The sequence below is a fragment of the Corvus hawaiiensis genome, chromosome Z, assembly GCF_020740725.1.
Source record: "Corvus hawaiiensis isolate bCorHaw1 chromosome Z, bCorHaw1.pri.cur, whole genome shotgun sequence".
Taxonomy (NCBI): Eukaryota; Metazoa; Chordata; class Aves; order Passeriformes; family Corvidae; genus Corvus; species Corvus hawaiiensis.
Genome location: NC_063255.1, coordinates 73,307,847 through 73,326,878, shown reverse-complemented (window position 1 = coordinate 73,326,878; position 19,032 = coordinate 73,307,847). Strand labels below are relative to the sequence as shown.

Genomic DNA, 19,032 nt, shown 5'->3' with positions numbered 1-19,032 from the left:
AGAGCCACAGGCAGCTAAAACCAGCCATGGACTGCCACAGCTAAACCCATCCAGCGCGGCTTCTGGGGACAGGCGGGTCCTTCTCCTCTCCATGCGGAGCCGGCGGAGTCAACGGGAGCCGGCAGAGCCTCCTGTCTGCAGCCAGCACACTTCGTGCTGAACTGAAGAGGACACCATGCAGCCAGCAGCACAAAGGGAGCGAGGCTTTCTCCACCGTAAAGCCTGAACAAGAACACCCTTCAACATGGCGGCTGCAGAGTCAGAGAGAAAGAGAAAGTGAGTCACGTGGGACGGAGCTGGAAATGGCGACGGGAGAAAAGAGGGCGGTGCCGCGATTCTGGCGCGTAGCTTAAAAAAACTTCTTGCATGCCGTGGTAAGAAACTGTAATACCACAAACTGTTTGTCTCTTTAATCCATTTGAAGAACATGGGGAGATGGAGAATCCTCGTGTGGCCTGTGAAAATTGTGAAGAGTACCTATGCCAGGCTATACAGAAGTAGTGAGAGGCTGTTAGAGACTTGTGGCGAAGAAAAGCCTTTGTGTGCAGGCCAAAAGAACTTATCCTTAAAAAGATGAATAACCCCATGTGATGGCCCATGTTTTGCAGTGTGAAGGAACTGTGAGATTTTTCATGGGAGAGATGTTTTACACACAGCAGATTGATTGTTTCCGGGCGGATCTGCTGTTAGTAGCAGTTTGGGAAACATGTGCAGCTGAAGAAAACCCTTTTTTCCTTAAGCATAAGAGAGAGACTTTTCAAGAACTGGAACACTGACTAACATCCCATGTTCTGTTATCCTTTGTGCGAGTTGGGTAAAAGGAGAGAAATGCTGGAAAGGGGAGGGGGGGATTTGCTTTAATTTCTTGTTATTTTCTCTTTACTTTTAATTCTATTAGTAATAAAACTCTTTCATTGTACTGCAACTGTTTAAGGTTTGTGCCTGCTTTGTTTTCTCCTAATTCTTATCTCACAGAAGGAAAATAAGTAAGTAATGAATATTTTGAACCAAACCCACTACACTCAATTGGTGTTTCTGCCCGGTTTCAAACTCAACCCGCTACACCAGTTTTAACATCTCTGGGACGTGCTGTTCCTGGGATACACCATCCCCTACATCCCCTGTGGCTCACCTACAACTTGTAGGGATTATCGCTGGCCAGCGTTCCTGCTTCTTGCAGCAGCACGTCAAGTCCCATGGGGCTCACCGATGGACATACAGGTAGGCATATAATAAATTCCTCACATGAGGCACCATTTGTTGGCGATTGACTCTCAGACCCAGACCGGCAGGGAATCTGAATTGTTTATTCAAAGGAGTGAGTTGGTTTTATACACTTTTCTAAGGCACAGTAACAACCAAACAAAAAAAAAGCACTGATAAAGTAATTCTTGCTCAAATTGTACCAGGAAGTACTAAGAAGCAGATTAGTATTCTTTAGTGCTCCAGGAACCATAATTAGAAAATATTCATCTGGGCACCTATTCAGCCAGATTTTTCATTCTTAAACAGTTCTTACTCAAGGAACAATCACCACTCATATAAAGAAAACAACTGATGTATTAGCACATTTACGAAGTCTTTTTTTCTGAAAATTGCCCTTTGGGTTTATGGTTGAATATATTTGCATTTAACCTCCAAAATAATTTGGCTAAGCCATCTGAAATTACTATTTAGTTGTCTTTAGATCCTACAGGGCCTGGATGACTTTGGAATCTATGTTTTTTTTTTTTTTTTTAATTAAAATAATTAAGAAAGAGATATCGGACTTCAGTTTTGCAATGCACAGCAGGAACTACTCTTAATATCCTCAACATACCTCTCTCCGTTTTCCCCTTGAACCTTCACCTACAAATATTATTGTCTATTTTAAGGGGGAAATTCCTTGACAGTGCCTCGGCAAAGTAACAAGCAAATGTCCATACCAAATTTTTTATTCATCTGAGGAATCCTTATTAATCACCACTGAAAACTGAAATAATTTGAATAGGGACGTAGGGACTGCCATGTTAGTGTTCAGTTGTTTAGCACTGGAAAATAACACTAGAGTTGAAGAAGGAATTCTAAAATTCTTATCCTTATGGTATATGACACTTGGGAAAATATGACTTTTACGTTATTAATTATGTTTGTGCATGCACAAAAACAGACTGTGGAAGAGTGAACCTTGAAAAAAGACAGAGAGAAAGAATATGCAGCAACCATTGCACAAAAAGCCCCATAGGATTGCTCTTTTACACAATTTTTTCAAGCATATATGTGAATACAAACACTGCTTGTGGCCCTTGATTGAGTATATGTAGTGAGTGCTAACTCAGGCTTCATTCAGGCATTAAGGACTGTTAAAGTGGGGTGGCTGAAGAGATGTTAGCTAAATACTGCCTGAAATAAATGTCTGAAAGCAGTTATTCATTTAAAGTTTTGGCTTTCCTGATTTTTTTTTCTGACGAACTTTAAACCTTTCCTCTCAGTTGGGTACTTAGTACACAGTAATGATATTTGTAGGACAATGTGGTTTTCTGTAAATGATACTAAACCCAAGAAGATTTGTAGGCAAAAACCAAAACAAACATATCTGTAACTGTTTATATTTGATTGTTTTCCACTACCAATTATTCTCCAGACACAACAAGCGATATTGAACCACTATCAATTTTTTTTTAGAATAAATACCAGGTATTTAAACTTTGGAAGTAATTATGTAGTCTCTCTTTGCTAAACTGAAGAAAAGCATTAGATACTTTTGTGTGGAATGTGCTGCACCAGTAAAGATGTCACTAGAGACACAGAGAGTATAATCATACAATCAGAGAGTATAATCTTGACAAAGCAAGATTCTGTAATAACACGTAATTTTTGTGACCCTCGTCCAGACCCAGTCTAATTGGCCCATGTTTCTCTTGTCTGGAGACCCCAGAGCTGTATGCAGAACCATAAGTTGGGTCTTTGAAGTGCAGAGAAGAGGAATGGGGTGATCAACTTAGTGTCTCTCCTCTGGACTCATTTCAACAGGTCCCCTGTCTTACTCTGTGGTCTCACAAGACTGGAGTAGAGGGGAGAGAGTAATTTCAAATCCATTTCAGTAATAGAGTCCTTGTTTTGAAAACTCCCAAGGAGCACTAGAAAGATCAGGTTTCACACAAAACACAGCTCTGCATTTTAGCTCAAAGTGCCTCAAATACTCAAAGTTTGGTGTGTAGGGTGCTTGAAGAGACTGACAATGAGGATACAAGTTACTTGAGGCAGAGAAGTCAATTGCTTAGACCAATGCTATACTAGAGTACACTAGAGTATAATACCATAAAGAAGGAGAGGAGGCAAAACCACAAAGCTTTGTAATTTTTAAGAAACAAATACAGTTGTGTATCTCTTTAGAATTCATCTCTCCCTACTCATCTCTCCCTATACCAAAATAGCTTCTTGGCACCAGGTGTTAAAAAGATAGGATATTCAGAAGTCCTGAATAAAGATTTTAAGTTCCTGAAAGGAATCAGTTTTCAGAGACATTACTTATTGACTAACTTTAGCTGACACGGAAGTTTAATAGTCTCTAAGATTTTTTGTTCATGGTTTAGTTCTGTTCTGAGATGTGCAATTTTTCTAGTGTCCGGATGATTCAGGGTTACAGATTCTGTCAGAGAATCAGAAAATATTTTCCAGTGCCAAGACTTTAACAATAGGCTTTGTTACACCTAAAAGAACAGTTTCTCTATTTTCTTCTTTTTTCAGCTTTATTCCTATTTTAACCATATCCATGAGTTTGTTGAAATTATTGTGATTAATTCATATAATTAAATGGCTTGTTGAATAGAGTGTGTCCTAATTGATGCATAAGCTTAAATGTTCTTTATTAACTCTAAAATATGTAATCCTAAAGTGCCATATTGAAAGAAAAATTAATTACACAGAGACTTTTCTCTTAACATACAGAATAAAAAAAATTCTCAAGGAGCTAGGAAAAATAGTAAAATTAAACACCTTTGCCTCAGAGAATTTGATTCTGATTAATAATTTTCTGGAAAACAGCCTTTTTTCTGCAGTTAAGGAACTATCAGGGTTTAGCCCCAGCCAGCAGCCCAGCCCCATGTAGCTGCTCACTCACTCCCGCACCAGTAGGATCAGGGAGAAAATTTCAAGGGTAAAAGCTACAAAGCCCATGGGTTGCGTTATAGAGAGTTTAATAGGGAAAGCAAAAGCTGCGCACACAAACAAAGCAAAACAAGGAATGAATTCACAGCTTTCCATTGTTGGGCAGGTGTTCAGCCATCCCCAGCAGAGCAGGGCCACATCACATGTAATGGTGACTTGGTAAGATAACCATCACTCCAAATGTCCCCCCCTTTCCTCCTTCTTCCCTCCACTTTATATACTGAGCATGATGTCACACAGTCTGGAATATCCCTGTGGTCAGTTGGGGTCACCTGTCCCAGCTGTGTCTTCTCCCAACCAATCACACATCCCCAGCCTCCTCACCAGTGTGGCTATACAAAAAAAGAAAAGGCCTTGGCTCTGTGCAATCCCTGCTCAGCAATAACAAAAAACATCTCTGAATTATCAACCCTATGTTCAGCACAAATGCAAAACACATCCCCATACCAGCCACTGTGAAGAAAGTTAACTCTACCCCAGCCAAAACCAGCACATTAACCTATGGCACTTAATAGTGTTTTAGTAAATACCATGTTAGTTCCACCAAAATAAACTGTCATTTATCACTATTACCAAAATACAAAAATTTTAAAATAGCAATATATATTTATAGATATATGTCGCTTTTTCTATTTTTATTGATACATATTAACAAAATATGAAAGATGAGAAGCATGGGCACAACAGTATACTAGGACAGGAAAATAGTTTGTATTTATATGTGCATATTGACTTCTGTAAGCAAATAGATTGTAGTGGGTATTAATTTTTTAGTGATTGCTGAATGCTGTGACATCAGTGTTTTCAGTATTTTATTATATCCAGAACACTGGTGGACAAAATAGGTATTTACTTCTAGGCTGAAGAAAAAAAAATACACTTCAAAACGTAATCATAGGATCTAAAATGGTTTGGCTTGAAAAGGGCCTTCAAAGATCATCCAGTCCAACCCACCTGCCACATGCGGAGACATCTGTTGCCAGACCAGCTTGCTCAAAGTCCCATCCAACATGACCTTAATGATTGTCAATGATGGGTCCTGTGCCAGTATCTCACCACTAGCTTAATGAAGAATGTCTTCGTTATATTTAATCTAGATTGACCCTCTTTTGGTTTAAAATCATTGTTTCTTGTCCTGACACTACATGCTTTAATTAAAATGTCTTTATCTATCTATCTATCTATCTATCTATCTATCTATTTATATTTTGAAAGTCTGTCATAAGGTCTCACCACAGCTTTCTCTTCTCCAGGTGAATAACTTAATCTCTCCAGCCTTTTTTCATAGGCAAAACGTTCCACCTCTTTGATCCTTTTTGTGACCCTCCTCTGGACTCAGTTGAATTGGCCCAGGTTTTTTCTTGAATCACCTCCCTTGAGCTGATGGTCTTGCCCAGGACACAGTTGACTTTCTGATACGCAAGTACACATTGCTGGATCACATATTTCCTCCACCAATACCCCCAGTTCCTTATCTGTAGGGCTTGTCTCAATCATTTCATCTACCAGTCTATATTTATACCAGGTATGGCACCCAAACCAAGTGCAGGACCTAGCTCTTAGCCTGGCTAAACTTTAGGAACTTCACACGGGCCCAAAGCCTTTCAAGGTTGCTCTCTAGGACCTCTTGTCCCTTTAGCACACTTTTTTCCTTGGCTTTTGTCTATAAAATCTTTTGCAGGGGCCATTTTAGTAGGGCAGAAATGCAGGCTAATGCATGAATATTTGTTAAGAATGTTTTTCCCTTTACATAAAAACTCAACACACAAAATATCTGAACCAGTCAAACAATGTATGGACATAAAAATTACTCAATCATCCCTTTTCCTTCTTATCCCATTACATAACAAACCCACCATACTGATTTATAAGTATGCTAGGAATATGCAAATACACGACTAAGTTCATTGAAACATGGGAAAATTTACAGCAAAATAACTAAGAAAAGGTTTTCCCCATTACCGATGTAAAGTATTTGGCATTCTATAGAACTTTTAGTTGGCACAAGTATTCAGTGATGTTTTTTAAGAGACTAAGAGATTTTACCAACATTAATTATTGTAGAATATTTTGTCCAAATTTTAACATTCCTGGAAATTGTAACCATTTGTTTACTCTAAGGGAGATCACGTCCTTTACTGTTATATGTCACTGAATAATAGAAAATCTGTTCCTAACTATGTCTTCTCTTTAATTTATAACAAACGTTTAAATTATTAACCAACAACAATTTTGTTTTCTCTTTGTTAAAAATAAATCATCTGTGTATGCATTTTGGTAGTGATGTTCACGGAAAGGGCAGATTTTTATTAATGCATATTCTCTTGAGGTAAAGATAAACTGCTCTGTCTCTGAGTTACTGAGCTAGTTACTTTCTGAAAAGAAAGTGTGCTGCCCAACTCTCAGCTGATGCTATTAAGTTCCACAAATTTTACAGTGGGTTATTATAACGTTGATTATTAACAGGACCCATCAGGTTTTGATCTGCTATTTTAATAGGATATAAAGACATCCACATACCCAGAGCTTCAATGTGTCCTACATATCTTCATTTATTAAATAAGATCACCAGGCCTGACAAAAAAATACTGGTTTTGAACCAGTAACATACCAAAAGCTGTAGAGGATGGTTGTTTCCATATAATACTGCAGCAGTTGAACTGTAACTGCTGTAGAAAAAACCACTAACATTCAATGTTCATAAAATTAACATTCAAAAACTCGGAAGTAAATCATTACCATGTCTGAATTATGGACTTTGGGTGGGATTTACAAGAAAATAAGGAGACCAGAGCTGGAATCAATGTGGTATATAAAGAGCTAGACAAAATAATGAGAGAGAGAAGACAAAAAGGAGCAGATGAGAGGGTGGGAGTAAAGCTGGAATGTGAAATCACAATTCTAAATGTATGTAAGATACTTCCATTGGTGGATCAAGGCAGAGATTGAAGAACAAATAAATTCTAATTAAAGTGGAAAAAATAATTTAAAAACACTTAATAAAATTTTCTGTGAATAAAATTATTGAAAGTAACTTTACTGTGAATTACTGCAAATGAAATTGCTGATAATCTGTTAGATAAAGTTGTTAATGAAGATCACATGTTATAGTGAGAAATTTCATATATGATACATTTAATTTCCTGAAAGTGCTACATATATTGGCATTTTTGTCACAAAAATTAAAACATCACTTAAAGTAAAAACACCCAATTTCCCTAAGTGACCTGAAGAATTTCAAGGTTTTCTTTAGGATCCACATGCAGTTAAAGGAACCTAAATGAATATTAGCAATTTGAAGAAAATTAGATCAGGTCTAGTAATCAGCAGTATGGAAGGAATAGTCTGAGTTACTACTTGGTTTTTCAAGGAAAATTAGAGGCAACGTGGAAGAACTGCACTTAATTCAATCTTTCCTTTTAAATTGTCAAGAAATAAAATGAAAAATAATGAGACAAAATAGAAAACTAAATTCACATTTCAAATTCAGTAAAATCTCCCCTCCTTACATTTTTGAAAAGAAAGGATTTGCTGAAAGTACGAAGAGTGAAATACTGTAGGTAGAAATTTACCACATTCAGTTTTAGAATGTTTTTAGAACATCTGCAAATGAACAAGCAAGCACAAAGCCCCATCTGCCAACAAAAACAAATATCATGATGTTTATATTTTGAGCATTTGTCACAAGAGAATATACTAGACTTGGAACACAAAACAATTGACAGAGAGACTCAAAGAGAAAGATACTGCAAAAAAACCCATTTATATTTACTTCAAATAAAAAAATCCAGAACTGAATGAAGAATCAGAATACTTTATTTCATTAAAATGACAGTTCACTGAAATCCTAACTACTTACAGAGGAAATTTCACAATAAATAAATTATCTATAAGACCTTTTGACAGACCTGTGAAGAGTTTGATCATGAGATCTTTATCTTTTATATTTTTATTCTAGTAAACTAAAAGTCACTTGAAAAAGCAAATAAAAAATAATTTTATAGGTTCTGAAAATTGACATTTAAAAAAAAAAATTAATTTATGAACCGAATAATTTTATAAGCCAGTTCTTCTCATCTTCTTCCCATCTTCTTTCAGTTAACCTGTAGAATTGTCAGGATTTCAGCAGTGGAAGACATGTTGCTATCTTTGGAGGAAATCCTGCTTAGCTCTACTTCCCTAGATTAAGATGAATGACCTGTTAACTGAAGCCTAATTATCAGGATATTGGTGGCCCATGTTTACAGATATACCAACTGATCAGACAAGCAAAATGTGAACTTTGCAGTGACAGAAATGCAGAATTCACATTAGGTTTAGATAAAAGTGAAAAGAAGAGAATCACTCACATCTCTTACTTTCTGTTATTGATCATATGCATTCCCAAATAGATAAAGTTTATCTGTTTGCTCCAGGCTACCCAATATATTTATCTAATCCCCAGGACTATTCATAGGTTTTGCTGCTAAGAAGACAGTATTTTTTCAAATTTTATTCTTCTTCACTTTTTAGTGTGCTCTGGGTGATAATGAAAAAAATAGATTTAGGAGTATGTAGTGAAGAAACTTCCTATTAACTACTTTTAGCATGTTAACTACTTTTACCACACGCTTCTCAGGAAATTTGTGGGGTTTTTTTCATATGAATATTCAAAAACAATTGTAATGTGAACTGTATATTATGAACATAACAAGAAGTGTCACAGTTGGTATAAATTTAATGAGCTGTTCCTTGACTGAATGTGACACTGTGTTCAGTCCACAGAAAGGAGCTGGTTTTCGCTCTCACCCCTTACCACAGAGCAGAGAGATGGGTCTGGGGAGAGCTGCTTATCTTTCTTGGGCATGCTGGCACCTCCTGATTCAGAGATCCCCACTTAGCATCAGATGGCCCTTTCCCAGGGCCTGACAAGCTCTATGTGTCTGCAACCTCTATACCCCAAATCTGCAAGGGGCTGCAGTGGCTTTCTCGCTGGCCTACCCTGCAGCCACACCACAGGGGCTCAGGTCCATGACTTGGGCCAGCCTATAAAAACCTTTTCTGGACATACTCTACATGGTGGGCTAGAAACAAAGACTAGGTTAGAAGGACTAAGAACTTAAGCCCCCTGGGGAAAAGTTGTGGTACTAGTCATCTGACAATGTTTGGCTCCCACAGAAAACTAGAGGACACTCTCATGGAAGTCTTTCAGAGAGGTATGTCAGTCCAAAAGACCCAGGTGAGAAAACTGTGACAAGAAATGATGCACGCTCTATTTTTAAAAAAAATACTATCTGGCTATGCTATTTTTTCGAAGATAAACCAGAAAATGTGTATTTTGTTAATGTATAAATTGCTAATGAATAACTGTGATTTTGTCTCCAGCTTCATGAGAGTTATTGAAGAACTTTTACTAAATTGATACAACTGCTACCTTGTCATATGTTGCTAAAAAATATCAGCACTGGTAGATAACCATGTATACAGAAATTTCAGAAAATTAGTTATCAAGTCTAGAAAGCTATTTAATTTTTCTGTATTTTAATAATAACTTATAATTATATTCCAGTGTTATTAAATTGAGTCATTTAGGGAATCTTTTTTGTGGCACTTAGCAATGAAAATGTATTGGGTTTGCTTTGCTGGGTTTTGAAATGGGAGCGGCTACAAGGGTGGCTTCCGTAGGAAGCTGCTCGAACCTTCCTCCATGTCCAACAGAGCTAATGCCAGCTGGCTCCAGGATGAACCCACCGTTAGGTAGGGCCAAGCCAATCAAGAATGACAGTAATGCCTCTGTAATATATTTAAGAAGGAAAGGTTATTACACAGATGTAATTGTGCTCAGAGGAGAGAGGAGTGAGAGAAAACTCACTCCTGTGAGAGGAAAACTGCAGACACCCAGATCAGTGAGAAGGAGGGGCAGGAGGCGCTCCAGGTGCCAGAACTACAATTCCCCTGCAGCCTGTGGTGCAGCCCACGATGAGGCAGCTGTTCCCCTGTAGCCTGTGGAGGCCATGGGGATGAGAGATCTACCTGCAGCCCATGGAGGACTCCACACCAAAGAAGGCTGTGGTCCTGTGGGAAGCCCACACTGGAAGGTTGTGGCAGAGACCTGGGGACCCACAGTGAAAGGAGCCTGCACTGGAACAGGTTTCCTGGTAGGATTTGTGACCCTGTGGAATTCCAAGCTGGAGTAGGCTGTTCTTGAAAGATTGAACCTTGTGGAAAGGGACCCACATTGCAGCAGTTTGTGAAGAACTGTACCCCATGGGAGGGACTCACACTGGAGCAGGGAAAAGGACTCCTCTCCCTGAGCAGCGGCAGGAACATGGGATGAACTGACCAAAACCTCCATTCCCATCTCCCTGCACCCCTGGGTGGGAGGAGGTAGAGTCTGGGAAAGAGGGAGGGATGGCAGGAAGGTACTTTTAAGTTTTGCTTTACTTTTCATTATCCTGCTCTGATTCTGACTGCTAATAAATTCAATTAATATCCCCAAGTTGAATCTGTTTTACCTGTGATGGTAATAGGGGAGTAGTCTCTCCTTGTACTTACCTCAACATATGAGCCTTTTAATATATTTTCTTTTCCCTGTCCAGCTGGGAAGAGTAGTGATAGAGAAGATTTGGTGGGTGCCTGGCATGCAGACAGGGTCAAGCCACTACAGGACTTTCTGAATTCAACATATTTTACCAAGAGTAAAAAGGAATACATATGCATCCAAACATATGAAGCATAATCATCTACGCTTTAAAGGAAGTGAAAGTAGCAATGATTTACTAAAAATAACTGTTTTATTCAATTACTCTTTTTGCTAAGGCTTCAATTCTCTGTTTAGGCAAAATAGCTGTACTATTCCCTCTGCATACAAAATAAGGACAACATGTTCTCCAAGTTACGGAGTTGTCATATATTAAGTACTTACCATGGCTAACTGGAACATTGTTAAGTACTTATTATTATGTACATATAATTTATTATTGTTAACTACAGGGGCACCATCCATATTTCCTTTCAGTGATTTAAGAATTTAATTCTATTTTGTTTGAGGTATGCTGACATCTATGTATTATCTGTAATTTCTACACTTTGCTTATATTCTTTTTCTGCTTAGTCTGATTCCCTACATAGATAATCCCAATCTTAATAAGTTCCTTTCTAATCAGAAGCTTCCATTATTCTAATTTTCCCCTTTGAGCCGTATCTTTTTCTGTTATGCTTAATTATTTTTTTTTACTATGAGGTGACCAGAATCTGTATGAACAGAATCTGTATGCAAAAAAACCCAAAAACCATTTAGAACAGTTGATAAGATTTTTATGAGCTATGCTGTTTCTCAAGGTAAATTCATAGATCTTTGTAACTCACCATTATGAGACATGAAATTATGTGAACAGAGGGCAAAATATTTCTGAAGATTTAGCTCTCAGCAGTTAATGAACTATTCATGACTATTACAAGATTGTTCTTCAGCCATGTTCTCCTGGCATTAGCAGTGTAACTCACATTAACATTAATGTTGTAAGTATTGTGCTGCAAACCTGTCTCTATTTAGACCATTCTCATGTTAGTAAAAGTACATGATATCACATAATCATAGAATACCTCAAGATGGAAGAGACCCATAAAGATCATTGAATCCAACTCCTTAATTCTCGCAAGACTGTCAAAACCTACACCATGTGACTAAAAGCATCATCCAGATGGAACTCTGACAAGTTTTGTGCTGTATCCACTTCATCAGAGAGCCTGTTCCAACCGATTACCTTGTTAGCATTCTTTCTAATGTCCAGTCTGAACATCCCCTTCTATCTTCATTTCCTTGTGTCCTATTACTAGTCACCTGAGAGAGGAGATCAGCACCTCCTCAGCCATTTACCCTATTGAGGAAATTGTACACTGAGATGCATGACCTTGCACTTGGCTTTGAAGAAACTAATGCATTTTCTGTGGTCGCACTTCTGGAGCTTGTCACTCACCTTCCTGTCATCTGCAAAATTCTTGTGGCTGCACTGGATCCTACTATCTGTGTCCCTGATGCAGTTATTAAACAGTACTGGTCCCAGCACAGTTCCCTGCTTATCACCAATCACTACCAGTACCTTCCAAAGCAGATTCCATGGGGACCTTTCAAAGTAATTCCTTAAACAGCCCAAGGTTTGTTCTTTCCACATCCAGGGCCAAAGTTTTGCTGGAGGTTTTTTTCCTAGAGCAAACAATTTGAAACCTAAGTATTTTATGGTCACTGTTGTAGATACAAAAATGCTGCTAGCAAGGACTTTCTTGTTATTTTCTAAGTCCATGAGAGACTTTTCTCTCTCACAGAAGAGGTAGCAGAGTTATGTAAACAACCAAGCCACCTGCAACCTTGAAAAGTCTTGTTTAAGGTATAGTAGAAAAATAATTTGACAATGGATGTTTTAGGATTTTAGCCAGTCACCCCAAGGGGTGGCTGATCCTTTGTCCAATTAGACTATGAAGAAAAAGTCTATAAAAGAGTTGGTAAAATAATTAAAGAAATCAATCTTGCTGCACAATTCCTGCCTGCTGGATCTTCTCTCCTCCTCCTCCCTATGGCTGCGGGACACAGTGATATACCCTAGGGCCCAGGCCTGTGGTAATACACTGTGACCAAGACAGCTACCAACCTCCACTTCGCCCTCTCTGTTTGCAAGCAACAAACATGGGAACAACAAATCTACTTGTTTCCCTCAGTACCCGCTCCAAAAAAGTTATCTCTAACATATTTCAGAAATTTCCTGGACCTGTTTGTGTCAGCTGTATGATATTCTCAGTTGATGCCTGAGAAGCTGAAATCACTCATAGAGAGAGTGTAGTCTTGACATACTCCTCAATTCCTTGTGGAAAAATTCATCGATCCATCATCCTGGATGGATGGTTGACAGCATACTCCCCACAACAATATGTGTTTTATTTTCTTTCACCTTCATGTTTACCCAGAGGCTCTTGGGTGTATCACTACCAACTGCAAGCGTCATACAATCCAACTGCTTCCTTACACACAGCTCCACCCTGCCACCTCGCCAGCCCTGCCCATCCCTCTTGAAGAGCCTGCAACCATCTCTCATGACACACCAGTCATAGTACTCATGTCAGTAAAACTCAGGTTTTGCTTATGACAATGGTGTCATAGTCATGGGACTAGGAAAAAAATTCTGGTTCCTCTTGCTTTTTTCAAATGTGCCCCATTGTACTTAGCACATCACGAAGCAGACTGAAGGACTTCACACCATCCGTCTAACACTGGTGTGCTGCCCTAAGGCTTATCTTAGAGAGCCTGATTTCATGCCTTTCCCCTTCACATACAGTTAAAAGTTCTGTTAATGAGCCCTAAGTCCTGTGCAAAGATCCTTTGTCCTTGGCTTACTCTGTCTGTTGTCAGCAGGCCTGATGTCCTGTAGATGAACCAAAACCCAAAAAATTTTGCTGGTGACACAAGTCACAGAGACAGGTATTGATTTGCTGTGTCCTTCTGTATCTTCCATTATCATTTCCTACAACTCAAAGGATAAAGCAGAACACTAATTACGTTTCTGACCTTTTAGTAAACCTTTGTCAGTGACAACAAATTTTTGTCACTTTGGTGTCAATAATTTCAATATCTGCTTTTAATTACTTAACTCAATGCCTCATGTTAAATTAAGCATGTCAATGGGTTTTGATTAACAAGGTTAAGAATGTAAAGAGAATGCATCTTCTTTTTGTAGGTAGTTTCCCACTGGGATTACACAGAGTTGTGAATGACAGTTTCTCCTCTCTCTCCTTATCTCTGGATAACAATGTTTATCAAGATTGCCTGCGATGCCAAGGAAGATCTGCCAAAATATATTTTCATTTAAACATATATTTAAAACCTCCTCCAGAGGAAGCATCTATGTGGATGTAACAAAACTATTAAAATCTGAAAGCACACCTGTAAGAAGCCAATTTAGCCTCAACAATGGTTGTCAGAGGCATGTGGGGCAGGGTGTGCACATGTGCCACTTCCAGAAAGCACTTTGGAGAAGATGGAGAAAAGCCTTGTCTCTGGGGAGACTCTGCCCTGGCAACCAGTTCATATCTCATATGGGACAGGCAGTCAGCAGGGGAGCACTGAAGACACTGTACCCTCCAGAGAGGTTCTCCAATCATATGGTGAAATGGAGTGCCATGGAAGGTTGGACTGGGCCAATGCTCTCCTGTCAGTAGACAGACCTTGGGAAGGACCAAGGGGAATAAAAAGTAACTGTGTCACAAGTTTGGGGGGTTTTGGAGCCTATGCTTTTGTCTTTTTGGTGGACTTTTTGGCTTTAGGTTTTCTGAAACTTGCTTTTTGAGTGGGGGGCTTTTTGGAGGTTTGCTTTTTGGCTTTGGGCTTTTTTGAGTCTGGGGGCCTTTTGGGTCTTGTGCTTTTGCTTTGGCTCCAGCTTGCTCACTGGCTCTAGCCTGTGATTTGTCCTTTTTGCCCTTGGCCCCAGCCTGCCTTCTGGCTCTTCTGCCCATCTGTCCAGGACGTGTTGTGCTTGGGTTTGTGAAGCTGACATATCTCTGCCTTTTCGGCCCTCCAGAACCATGGTCTCTGTGCCATCTTCTTGGTGGACGTCTGTCAGTGAGGGAGATGCATGAGGACAGCTTTTTGCCTGGGGCTCCTTGTCTGCTCTGCCTGCAGGCCCACTTTGCTCTTCCCGGCATGGCTCTAGAAAGCAAAAGCACATGCAGCCAAGCAACATCTTCGAGAACAAGACAGAAAGCAAAACCCACAGCAAAGGCCTAGGCCACATGTCTTCTTGATGCAGAGATTTCTGGGACCCCAAGTCCCAGGCCGGGACAAACCTCCTGTCCTGCTCCTGCCTGTGCATATTTCTGTGGGTGCTAGTGACTCCTCTGGGCCAGCAAATGTCCCCCAAAGATGTCCTCCAAATTCACTACCTACAGTGATAGTCTATGGACTATGAAGTCCACCAGCCCGTTCACCTGCACACAGGAAAGCCTTGCTTTCAGCCCAGGGCCATGAGAGCATGCCAAGCAGCCCTCGCCATCGCTGCCGAGCCTTGCCTCTGCGCTGAAGGAAGGCGCTGGCTGGGGAGCAGCTCTTGCAAGCAGCTCCCACAGCGGCCTTGGCTGGAGACAGGGGGCCGCCAGGCACAAGCACCTCTGGACAACCAAGCAGGTATGGACTGGTGTGGCAGGACATCCTCCTCTCTCTCTTGGCTGGGAAGAGATAACTCAGGCCAGATTAACAGCCCAGCAAGGGGTCAGAGATGCCAGCAAGGGGTCACCTCCAGGCGCACAAGAATCTGAGCCCCAGCCCCGAGTACACAGCTTGGTATGAGAGCAGATGTAGGAAGATATGAAAGAAAATAAACATCAGTGACCAAAAGACCTGGTTCTTATGTCTACAAAGTCCACGCGAATTATCACAGAGGCAGAAGTCTCTTAACACACTCCTTGGGAACATGCGAGATGATTTCTCTCTGAAGCTTGGATGCGACTTTAAGGTTACTTTTCCAGAAATTGAGGGAAAGGATTTCGATGTGTGCCCCTTCAACAATTTGGTGATAAGAAACATTGGATCCTAGGTTATACTATTTCTTAGATAGCTGTAAGTTCATTGGTACATTTAACCCCACATGTATAATACTAGTGTTACATTTCGTTTTATTCCTCTGGAGTAATAGTCTGGTTTAAGTCTTATGTCTGTTAATTTTGTGTCTATTAAATAGATAATTCATTCTATTAAATAAATAATTAAATAATTAAATAAATAATTAAATAATTAAATAAATAATTAAACAAATAATTCATTCTATAATAGACTGAATAGCCATTATTGAAGAACTTATGAATGAGAGTGGGTCTCTGGGTGCGGGCCACGCAATAACACGACTGCCTGCTGCCAGAAGCCTGGGAAAAAGGCAGAGTCTTATTTAAACCCACATCATCCATTCATAACAACCAGCCAGGCTGCAGCTGGCTACTGAGGACAGCATTACCTTGTCATTCTCAGCCAGCAGGACCTGGAGCTCCAGCTGCTCCTCCTGTGGTGGGCTCAGCAGTCTTGGCCCCAGGCAGATGGCCAGGCTGCTGCACGTCACGCGGCTGCTGGAGGCGTGCTGGCCGATGCACCGCAGCACTGCCAGCAGCTGCTGCAGGAGGAGCAGGTTGGCAGTGGGCAACTTCTTGGCCACGCTGAGGGAACAGGAAGGCAACGTTCATCAGCAGGCCCACATTGCCCACCTTTGCCCCGAGGCCACACAAACGAAGGCTTTTGCCGTGCATTGCCCCGAAATGGGACTGCCAGCCGGCAAGAGCGAGCTGCCCAAAACCACAGCCTCTTCCCAACAACGTCCCCTTGCGGGTGAGTGCCAGGCTCCCAGCAGTGCCTGCTGCAGAGCTGGAAGCTGCTGCCCACGCTTACGCTTTTAGCTGAGAGATCTTGTCCTCCCTGCTGGCCATCTGCATGGCTGCCATCCAGTCCTCGTAGAGGTCTGTGACGAGGAGCTTGCCCGGGATGCTTCTCAGGAAGTGCTGCAACAGCAAGGGCTGCCGGTGAGCCTCAGAGCCTGGTGGCCCAGGCAGGAGCCTTTGCAGCTGCAGCTCAGGAGGGCTCACCTTGAGGACGACGGCCAGCAGCAGCACCGGCTGGCTTGCCATGTCCACAGGAAGGCCACGGTCCAGGGCCTGCCGCAGCTCCTGAATGGCCCTGGCGCTCTCCACTTTGCAGAAGATGCCTTCCGTGGTGGGGCCTTGCTGCTGCAGGACAGCCAGCAGCTCCTGCGGGAGAGGCAGGAGGGCGGGGACGTGCGTGAGGAGCTGCCCTGGTGCAAGAGCAGTAGCCGGGGCCAGAGCTCTGCCCCGGCCTGGGCTCCCTGCCTCCTGCTGCCAAGGGGCAGGGAGCAATGGCCGAGGTGCAGCTGGAGACCCCAGAGGCCATTGGCTGGGGGACATGAGTGGGGACACTGGCTGCCCCAGCAGCCAGACGCAGCGATGGGCAGCCCCTGTGTGGGCTGCCTCACCTGGATGGGCCGGGGCAGCGTGCCGTTCTCTGCGCAGACGGCTGCCAGGGGCTGCCCGAAGAGCGCCCTGCTGCAGCCGGAGCCCTCCTGCCCCGGCGCCCGCGCAGCCCCGGCTGCGCCCCGCCGCAGAGCAAAGGGCCAGGGCAGCCACCTCCCCCTCATCGTGCCGCTGCTGCCGCTGCCACTGCTCCCTGCCGCTTCAAAGGGAAGGAGAAGCAAAGCCTCTCAGCGAGACCGCCAGGCCGGTGCTGCCGGAGCCCGCCCTGCCCTGCCCCAACCCCAGCCCCGGCCCCGCTTTTCTCCAAGCTGTGGGCAGCAGCCCACCTCCTACCTCAGGGTGCCACACCCGCACGGCCACACTCGGGGCACGAGTGAGCGCAGCTCGGCGAGAGCACAAGCTTCCCTTTCCTTCCCTTCCCAAACTCACCTGGGCAGCGGCCGAGTCGTCCTCCCTGGTCGGACGGGGCCATGGCAGGACCTTGCTCGGGATCAGCCTGCAAGAAGCCGGATGCGCTTGCAGAGCAGCCCCGCAGCACAAAGAGCTGGCGGCCAGCAGCCTGAGCGTGGCACACAGCTGGCAGCCTCTGGCCCGCCGGCCCCTCTGCCCGCGCAACAGCAGTCCTGCCAGTGGCAGCAGCAAGGACGTGCCGGCGCTGCCGCTGGCTCCCCGAAGCCTCTGCTTGGCCGGTGGCACCAGGGCCCCTTGCTTCCCCGCGCACAAGGTCACGGCACAAGCCGAGCTTCCCTGGCACCCCAGCACAGCCAGAGGCCACAGCGGGCGCAGGGGGCAGCCCTTCTCACCTTTTGCAGCTCCTCGATCAGCCGCTCCAGCTTCCCGGCGCTCAACAGCCTCCCCTGCGCGAGAGAGAAGCAGCGCAGGAAGGTGAGCAGCCGTGCCTCTGGGGCCGGGCACGCGCAGCAGCGCTCGGGCACAGAGCCCGCAGCACAGAGACACTCACTGCACGGCGGCCGTTCAGCTCCGCGGCCAGGCCTCTGATGCTTGGCAGGCGGCTCACTCGGGCTCCCGGGCTCCTGTGCGGTGGCAAAAGGGACGGGCAGAGAGCTGGGTGAGCCGCAAGCCACCTGCGCTGCCTTGTCACGCAGCTGTACCCGACAGCTGCCCGCAGCCGCAGGGGCAGCTGTCCCCGGCTGAGGAGCTGTGTTCCCCCGTGCGGCCGCTGCGGGAGCATCCCCCCGCAGCAGCTGCATCAGCAGCAGCAGCTTACCGCTGCAGCGCGGCCACCCACTGCTCCTTCAGCGCCTGGCAGCTGCAGGAAGAGAAGACGAGAGAAGAGATGCAGCGCCAGGCTCCGCTCCCCCCGGCCCCTGGGCGGGGCAGAGACGTGCGGCCGCACGGCCCCGCCCCGTGCCCGGGGGCCCGAAGCCCTGTGCCGGGGGCGGGGCAGAGATGCTGCCCAAGCCCCGGCTCCCTGTCAGCTGCCAGAGCAGCGGCTTTTGCCCTTGCCTTCTGGCAAGCCAAAGCTGACCGGCGCACCCAGGCCACTCTCTGCTCATGCTCTGCAGGGAGGGCAGAGGCCATGGCAAGGCTGCCCAAGGCTTCCTGCTTGCCACAGCTGGCAAGCTCTCCTGCCGTGCCATGGCACGTGGCACCGCGACTCACCCAAAAGCGGCAATGCACCAGCCAGTGGGCCAGATGAGGATGATGGAGGTGGCATCCTCATCGCTGCCTTCCTGCCGCTGCTCTTCCTCTGCCGGCGGCGCTGCCTCCTTCCCGGCGCTCAGCACCCACAACTGCTCCAGGGCCAGGCAGAGCCGTGGGCGCGGGGTGGTGCCGCGGCTGCAGAGAGCAGAGGCAAGCGGTGAGGGGCAGGTGGCCTCGCTGGCGTCCCCCGGCGCAGAGCTTTGCTGCCTCCCCCCTTCCCCCCGC

The 19,032-nt window shown here is 44.1% G+C and overlaps 1 protein-coding gene across 4 annotated transcripts; it reads right to left on the bottom strand.

Moving 5' to 3' along the window:
* Window positions 1-1,031: 1,031 nt before the first annotated feature.
* LOC125320066 (T-cell activation Rho GTPase-activating protein-like) lies at window positions 1,032-18,502 on the bottom strand. 4 transcript variants are annotated; one of them, XM_048292041.1, is made up of 7 exons: window positions 17,946-18,502; window positions 17,572-17,638; window positions 17,145-17,341; window positions 16,741-16,902; window positions 16,547-16,656; window positions 16,122-16,317; window positions 1,032-1,297 (listed from the first exon to the last, which is right to left on the bottom strand). In XM_048292041.1, exons 1-7 carry the CDS (start codon window positions 18,351-18,353, stop codon window positions 1,133-1,135), a joined length of 1,305 nt encoding a protein of 434 aa, XP_048147998.1. In that variant the 5' UTR covers window positions 18,354-18,502; the 3' UTR covers window positions 1,032-1,132. The 4 variants fall into 4 exon arrangements, with proteins under 4 accessions (XP_048147998.1, XP_048147999.1, XP_048147996.1 ...); XM_048292042.1 differs by lacking the exons at window positions 1,032-1,297; window positions 16,122-16,317 and adding an exon at window positions 12,671-14,824 and having other exon boundaries at window positions 17,946-17,999; window positions 18,104-18,495; XM_048292043.1 differs by lacking the exon at window positions 1,032-1,297 and adding an exon at window positions 14,638-14,824 and having other exon boundaries at window positions 17,946-18,499.
* Between the last annotated feature and the right edge of the window lie 530 nt (window positions 18,503-19,032).

Bases quoted from the DNA above. Each gene is read 5' to 3' on its own strand.
- LOC125320066 (XM_048292039.1), bottom strand. From the start codon at position 18,353: ATGCAGCTGCTGCGGGGGGATGCTCCCGCAGCGGCCGCACGGGGGAAC. The intron at 17,639-17,945 runs GTGAGAAGGGCT...GGCTTCTTGCAG, and splicing joins TGATCGAGGAGCTGCAAAAG to GCTGATCCCGAGCAAGGTCC. The intron at 16,657-16,740 runs GTGAGCCCTCCT...TTGCTGTTGCAG, and splicing joins TGCTGGCCGTCGTCCTCAAG to CACTTCCTGAGAAGCATCCC.